The sequence below is a fragment of the Hippocampus guttulatus genome, chromosome 5, assembly GCF_054856545.1.
Source record: "Hippocampus guttulatus isolate MCC_2025c chromosome 5, RoL_Hgut_1.0, whole genome shotgun sequence".
NCBI lineage: Eukaryota > Metazoa > Chordata > Actinopteri > Syngnathiformes > Syngnathidae > Hippocampus > Hippocampus guttulatus.
This window is the reverse complement of record NC_141265.1, coordinates 16,481,085-16,488,769: the sequence shown is the minus strand read 5'-3', so window position 1 is coordinate 16,488,769 and position 7,685 is coordinate 16,481,085. Positions and strand designations below refer to the sequence as shown.

General features: G+C 43.1%; 1 protein-coding gene across 3 annotated transcripts; it reads right to left on the bottom strand.

Annotated features, from left to right (window-relative positions):
• Positions 1-1,174: 1,174 nt before the first annotated feature.
• On the bottom strand, positions 1,175-4,706 carry LOC147205272 (uncharacterized). Of its 3 annotated transcripts, XR_015100943.1 has the most exons (6): positions 2,632-4,706; positions 2,489-2,561; positions 2,367-2,398; positions 2,179-2,263; positions 1,831-2,004; positions 1,175-1,557 (listed from the first exon to the last, which is right to left on the bottom strand). XR_015100943.1 is itself a non-coding variant. In XM_086111597.1 (5 exons), exons 1-4 carry the CDS (start codon positions 2,747-2,749, stop codon positions 2,175-2,177), a joined length of 312 nt encoding a protein of 103 aa, XP_085967723.1. In that variant the 5' UTR covers positions 2,750-4,706; the 3' UTR covers positions 1,175-2,004; positions 2,134-2,174. The 3 variants fall into 3 exon arrangements, 2 of the variants coding, with proteins under 2 accessions (XP_085967723.1, XP_085967722.1); XM_086111597.1 differs by having other exon boundaries at positions 1,175-2,004; positions 2,134-2,263; XM_086111596.1 differs by having other exon boundaries at positions 1,175-2,004.
• Positions 4,707-7,685: the final 2,979 nt, after the last annotated feature.

Sequence of the window (7,685 nt, the reverse complement as noted above, 5' to 3'; positions counted from 1 at the left end):
AAGTGTCCTTGGGTGTCTTGAAAGGCGCTTATAAATAAAATCTATTATTATTATTATTATTATCGTCAGCTCCTCAAGACTTACATCCATCCAGCCGCGTTGAGTTGTATTAGTGTGTCATTTTATGTTAACTGTTCTGTCGATGGCAGCGCGTGCACCTGCAGCGGCTCCTCTCTCTCCTGTGGTTGAGAGGAAAGAAATTCCATCTGTGCTGTATGTTGCACATAGAGCACATTTGACAATAAAGTTGACTTGAACTTGAACATCTGGTTCGTAAGTGCATGGTGCTATGTGGTCCCACAGTAGCACTAATGAAAAATTGTGCCCCCCCCCCCCCCAGCATTTAAATTGCCCATCTCTGGTCTGGTCTGCACACCCCTTCTCAAAACTTGTGCTAAATTGTACGTGTTAGTTCATCAATACGGCGGGACAAGAAAAAAAATGCCGCTAGTTTAGGGCAATGCCAGCGCTAGTTTGTATTTTAAAGAATAATTGGGAATCACTTTTACAACAACCACAGTTACATTCAGCAACAAGCGCATATTTTTGTATTTTGTGTAAGGATTGTTGGACATTTCATGGGTAGGTACAGAATGTCCTCTTGAGTGATTCGCATATTGATGGTTCAAGCCTGGTGCAGAGCCTCGCCACGCGGTGGCGCTGTGTGACAGCTTTCAAAATTGTTCATGACTCAACTGAAGCTTCTTCCCCCTTACTTGTCCCCAGCCCTGCAACCCCCCGCCCCCTCTACCCCACCTCCTTCCCCACAGACCAGCTGTGACCTTACTGAGACATCTCTCTCTTTGTTGTGCTCATGTTCAACGTGGTGAATCATGTAAATGGCCATGTTGACAAATACTCTATTGACTTTACACTGGGTTTCTTCACAGGGTCGGCAGCTGCAGAGCAAGGCTTTGTTTAGAGGAAGCCATTTCAAGGTTTATCTTATGAATACAGTACTCATGTCAACATGTGACAGTGCACCCACCCTTAAGGGTAAAAGAAAAATCACAAGTTTATCACGTTGATGTCATGAATACGTTCAAACATTGGCCAGCTGTGGAGCAATTGAGGACAATCCGACTGACACACAGTAAATGTTTCCACTGATGAGCCTTTTGCACTTAAAAAAAAACAACTAGCTATTAAGAGACATCTTTGCATGAGTCAATACTGTACTTGTACAAATAGTGGTTTTATCTACTCAAGGTAAGACATTCTTTGAGTTCAAGACTGACAGAAATCTTGAATCTCAGGACAAATTAAATCAAACCAAACCAAATCTCCAAAGAAGAAACAGAACTTAAGTCTTGAATCTAAGATTAGCTCCCTTAGTAAGCGGAATAACGGCATTTTCTTTGTATTACATTCAAAAAAATATTTGGTACTGATCTTGAACCTGCTATTGTGTTGATTTTTACTTTGAATCTGTCAACCTCAGAGTGTTTGATAACTAAACGGTACCGATCAGCAATTAAAGTGACGGCAACCATCTGAAAACATGATGATCTGGGGGACAGCTTCATAAGCCTTCCAAAATAATTTTGGCTTTGTTTCCTGAAACAGAAGAGGTGACGTGAAGGTGGAGTGAGAGTGGGAACAGCAATTTCCTCTCTCATGCACACTTCAAATCGTGGGTGTTTGCACACTATATGTATCCAGCACTTGCGTCATGCCATGCGCTGACACGGGCAAGATTTCTCTGACTAACTCAGAAGCAGCAGCAGTAGCAGCAGCAGCAGCAGCGGTAGTGGTGGAAATGTCCATATTTGGTCCAATGACCCAATCAAGAGTTTTCCAAGATTTACTAAACTCGAAAAGTGGACCTACATATCGTGAAGGCGTTACTTCCGGAAGGCCTGGGTATTGGTCATTGGCGGGCTCCAATGTACACAGTGCAGCAAGCAGCTGTGTTGACGTGGACAAGAGGCTCCTTATGATGTGCCACGTGGGTGACTCTGTCTCCGTGGCAACCACAGAATCCACCACAAGAGCCGTTGGGTGCTTGAAAATAGAGAGAACAGAAAATAGTTGAAGTGGGGAAAAACCTGCAAGACTCTCATTTTTCTTATATGTGTCAAGGCAAATGTCTCAACTCATCCCGTACAGCACTTCACAAAAGGAAAACATTACTTGCGGCAGTATTTAAACATCTTTGTCTGGACAGTAACTCCTCACAGGTCGCTGGGGGAAATGATGCACTGAGCTGAAGACAGTCCCAGGAAGGCTCCCATTATGTCTTTACTTGAGGTGAGGCCTTTATCTGCAAAAATGACATTTTCATAAAACTGTATATACAATACAATACATGAGTTGAAATACATACATTTGATAAATTAACTCAAGTAATAAATATAAAAACTTACCGGTACTGACTTCCACCCAACTCCCCATGACCCTGTTCAGGATAAGCGGTGTTGAAAATGGATTATTGAAGATGGAATAAATATAAATGAAATAAATATACTATTTGTATAAAGTGTGTTACATGTGCATTTGACTAGGACAGGTGTCATCAACGTGGCGCTTGCGGGCACGAGCTACTTCAGCAGCCGCTGGGCCTGTTGTAAAAACAGCTCATCACTGACATGCATCCATTTGTGTGAAAATTTAAAAAACAGCTCTACTTACCAGGAAGATAGTAGCCTCCTTCCGCTTTTCGGTGAGAGTGGGCTACCTGCCCTTTTCGGGTTCTTAGAGGGAGTGCTGGAGCGTGCCGCCTCTGGGAACTCCCTTGTTCAATGCTCATGTGGGCAATGACAATGTAAGGTCATGGCTGGGACAACTGGGCCCCCTGATCAGAACCAGAGCTGTGTCTTGTTCTTGGACTTTTTGCCCATAGACAATACTGTGTTCAGATATAAGGATGTCCAATTGTGCACTTGCAATGAGCAACTTTGTGGTCGTGTCATCGGATTTGCAGTTGCATGTCTCCGATACTCAAGTGTGGTGGGGCTGTGAACCTAACACCACCCGGTTATGTGTTGGTACTGAAGTTATCACTTATATACTGTATGGTATATGTTTAGCTTAAAACTATATATCATAGACATGTCGACTTTGACTATAAGCCTCACTTTGTGCCTTGCAATATGACCGCCAGTTGAACCTTATGAGGTGACCTTAATTTGAACTGTCTTGGCAACCGAAAATACTGTTAACACCTTTCGTGAACATAGACCACACAAGTACGTAAGAGCGTCTGATAGCTAGACTGCGGTTTCGCACTTGCAGCTGTTTTACATCCAGAACATTAAGATAACGTCTGAGAAAGGTAAAAGCATCTATCATCATGTTTTATAAAAACACGATATCAGGAACACCGGAACATAAAAATGATTAAAAGAAATAAAAATAACCCAAGGACATTTAAACCATCATCCCAGGGAAGGACAAGAAACCGAAGACATCCAAACCGTCACACCGAAACTGAAAAGGTGATGCCCATAACAGGAAAAGATGATACCCACAAGGAGATACGCCCCGCTTTGAACACGTAAAGACTGGTATAGGAACTTTGTCGTGAGCGCATTTGTGTCTTGACCATAACACTTGTTTGTTTCACATTTGTGCCCTGAACGTTCAGTAAAACATCTTGCAAGAACTTCTCCATTTCCAGCCTCTGATTTTCACACATCAACTCAGCCCGAATCAAACGAACACGCGGAGGACCTGGGGGAAGTGGAGGACGGTGAAGGGATCCCGCCGTGTCCACAACAACACGCTTCCCCCCTGCTTGATCGCCTCCAACAGTACTGATGGTAGAACTTCAACCACTGTGCCTCTTTTGTTGGGGCGGCCGACCGGAGCAGTGGCCGCAAGTTGGCTGAAGCTGTTGTAAGTATTCATTGTCCACCAGACAAACTCTATGACACGGCGAGCCACCGTTGTCCTCTTTTAAATTATTCATTAGCTGTGAAGCTACAAAACGCTTCGACATGATACATACATTTAAGTGGGCATAGCTAATGCTGCTTGTTGATTGTAAGGCAGGTATTTCGATATCTGGAACAACCTGGTTTGACCTTCTTTAATGAGTTAATAAAGTAAAAGCAGGGCTGCTTTTCAAAGAACAGGACCGAATGAAGTGGACCGGGCATCAATATGCATTAGTTACAATGTCCTACAACGGGGTTAATGCAAGTCTAGTGGAGACTAATGGAAGAAAAGCACTTGTGTGCTTCTCTTCTTTTTCCCATAATGCAAACCGACATGAACTTGAAAGAGGTTGCAGTGGTGCATGTTGCTTATGGTCTTTGAATTGTCACTTCTCGATGCTTCTCAATGTCCGGACACTATGTCTTAGATAATCACTGTCCATTAAAGTGAATAAGTGGGCAAAGTTTTGTTCTCAAGGGCCACGTTTAGTTTTTCCAACTGACAGATGGGCCAAGTCCTTTGTTGAGGATAAAGAATTTTTTTTTAAAAATGGTGAATGTAAAATTCATTTTGAAAAAAAAAGTGTCTATACAACCACTATCCATTCATCCATCAATTTTCTGATCCGCTTATGCTCACAAGGGTTGGGGGGGCGGGGGGGGGGGGTGCTGGAGCCTATCCCAACTGTCAACGGGCAGTAAGCGGGGGACTCCCTGAACTGGTTGCCAGTCAATCACAGGGCACACAGAGACAAACAACCATTCTCTGACTTTGAGTGTTCCATGAAGCTGCGACGCATGTTTAGGGAATGTGGAAGGAAACCGGAGTACCCAGAGAAAACCCACGCAGGCACGGGTGAACTTACAAACTCCACACAGGAAGGCCAGAGCCAAAATCGAACCCTGCACCTCTGCACTGTGAGGTGGATGCGCTAACCGATCGATCACCGAGCCGCCAAAATTTACTCAAATTTTCATGCATAATTTATTTAATTTATTAGTATTTAGCCAATCATTTAATATTTAGCCAATCATTTAATGAATAAATATTCATACTTTAATTTTTTTAATGTATTTGCAATAAATAAGTGATCCCATTATTTATAAAATAAAGGAAATGAAATGAATAAAATCTAGTTTTTATTTTACTTACATATTTTGGGGAAAGCAAAACACACGTTTACAGAGCTGCCTGCACATCATTTCTTTGCAGGAAAATGACATAAAACGTCCGATGAGCATTTGTGCACCGAGAAAAGAAAAGCAACATTTTTTTTTCACATTTATAAAAAGTCATCCCCATGTGACTCAGCAACAGGAGGCTGACATTTTTGCCATTTCACTGATTCGCCCACCAAAAAACAAAAAGCAAAACCTGTCAGTTTGAGTTTTTTTTGTTTCACTCTTTTTTTCTAACACTGAAAAGTGTGCGGATAACGAGTGGGACATGGCTTTGTTTGTGAAGTAACAATGAAAGAAAATGTCTGCCATGTGTGGAGTGAAGCAAAAATACTTTCACTTTTAACTATGAAACCACTGCAGGCTCTCATGTCTCTCGAGATGGTCACGTGATTCAAGTGTGTGACCTCTCTCATTCTAATCCTTTTTATCACAGCTCCATTTTGCAAATGTTTTTTTTTTTTAAATGAGTAGAACGTAGGTGGGTGGATTGGGGAAGTGTATGGAATTCTCTGGCGGAGTGGCACACTGAGTGCTAAATTATGTAATAACTTTGCTTTCAAAGTCGCCGGCCTACATACTGTATCTCGATTGTCCAGAATTCCCCTCCTCTCTCACCACACCGCTGTAAAAATAAAACCGAAAAAAGAAACGTGATTACTCAATGCTGTTTTTTATTCACCATATGCTGTATTTGTTCGTTTGTAGAAAAAAAAATCTGATCATCAAATATTACCATGAAATTTGGTTGATTTAGCACATCGGTGTAAACTACACCCACAATGGGAAAGAAAAAAGTTCCGATGTCAAAGAGGAGCTCCTAACTTAACATAGACCCTGATGGTTAATATCCCAAATAAATTCAATTATTTTTTTCCCCCCTCGCTATACGCTAACCTCTGCTGCACTGTTCTGAAGTTCTGGTTTTCGAACATTTAATTTTGCATGTTTTCTTTGGGTACTCTGACTTTCTGCCACACTCAAAAAAAAAAAAAAGAATGCATGTTTGGTTCATCCATCCATCCATTTTCCGAACCGCTTGATCCTCACTAGGGTCGCGGGGGGTGCCGGAGCCCATCCCAGCCATCTCCGGGCAGTAGGCGGGGGACACCCTGAATCAGTTGCCAGTCAATCGCAGGGCACACAGAGACGAACAACCATCCACGCCCACACTCACACCTAGGGACAATTTAGAGCGTCCAATCAGCCTGAAATGCATGTTTTTGGAATGTGGGAGGAAACCTGGAGCACCCGGAGAAAACCCACGCAGGCCCGGGGAGAACATGCAAACTCCACACAGGGAGGCCGGAGCTGGAATCGAACCCGGTACCTCTGCACTGTGAAGCCGACGTGCTAACCACTGGACTACCGGGCCGCCCTGTTTGGTTCATTGAATACTCTAAATTGTCTTACATGCACACTCACTTGGAACACAGCATAATCGAGGCACTGTTAATGCAGAATATTTGCCGCGACAGAGAGTGACAACGACAGTCGCTTATCTTCAAAGGATGTGACACAGATTGCTATGTCTCGGCGAGACTAAATATAGAGACTGCGTAACATCCTCAAAACAAAGACAGAGCGGTAAACTTCCTCTTTCTTGCTCTTCCCACCACTTTATAAATATGCACAACCATTAAGCAGCAGCAAAATGTCATCCAGAGGCCTCATTTGAGTTTCTGGGTAAGGAGGAACACATATTGACCAACAACTATTCAGATTCACATTCACACCTCTGGACAATCGAGAGCAGGGGTGTCTGTACTTTTTGCTTTGAGGGTTGCATACACAGAGATGCCAACGCCTATTATAACCTCTCGGGATGATTCTGGATGGAGGTGTGATGGTGCAATGACGTCAACATTATCGCAATTGGTTGGTAGAATGCAATTTTTCCATCCATCCATTTTCTGATCCGCTTCATCCTCACAAGGGTCGGTGGGCTTCAGCCTATCCCAGCTGTCTACGGGCAGTAGGTGGGGTACACCTTGACCTGGTTGCCAACCAATCGCAGGCCACACAAAGACAAACAACCATTCGTGCACACACTCACACCTATTTTTTAATGCACTGTTGGCATATGATAGGTTAGAAAAAGGGCACGAAGTACATTTGTACTTGCTCTCGGCTGAAAATAACATCATGGGTTCAGGTAACAACCAATCACGGCTCAGTTTGCGAAGGTCACATGACCGAAGTCAGAAAACAGTTGTGCTTAATTGCCTGACCCAGGCAAGTTAAATAAACTAAATACAAAAAAAACCCCATTCAGTTGTAATGTTTAAAATGTATTGTAGTTTCGTCCAGAAATTTCACCCTGTTCAAATAGCACCCAAGTGTGAATGGCTGTCCATAGAATTTCTCAGTAGTCCGACTTTCCTATTTGATCGCGATAACATTACAAATACATTGTCGCACATGACAAGGTATTTACGCACAATAATGATTTATGCAGACAATACACTCCAAGAGTGTCAGAGGTGATCCACCATTTGGGACGTGCTCCCTGCTGCCTCTGCTGCCTCTGATTCACGAGCCCCGTACTCCCTAACCTGGGTGGGGGCTGATTTTCACAGCATTGTTCCAGAGGCCTCCGTCCAACGCCATTTTGTTTCGTGCACCGAA

Coding starts and splice junctions, on each gene's coding strand:
- LOC147205272 (XM_086111596.1), bottom strand. CDS start 2,749: ATGAGCATTGAACAAGGGAGTTCCCAGAGGCGGCACGCTCCAGCACTC. Junction 2,399..2,488: donor TGTCCTAGTCAAATGCACAT/GTAACACACTTT, acceptor TATCCTGAACAG/GGTCATGGGGAGTTGGGTGG. Junction 2,005..2,178: donor ATCATTTCCCCCAGCGACCT/GTGAGGAGTTAC, acceptor TCTATTTTCAAG/CACCCAACGGCTCTTGTGGT.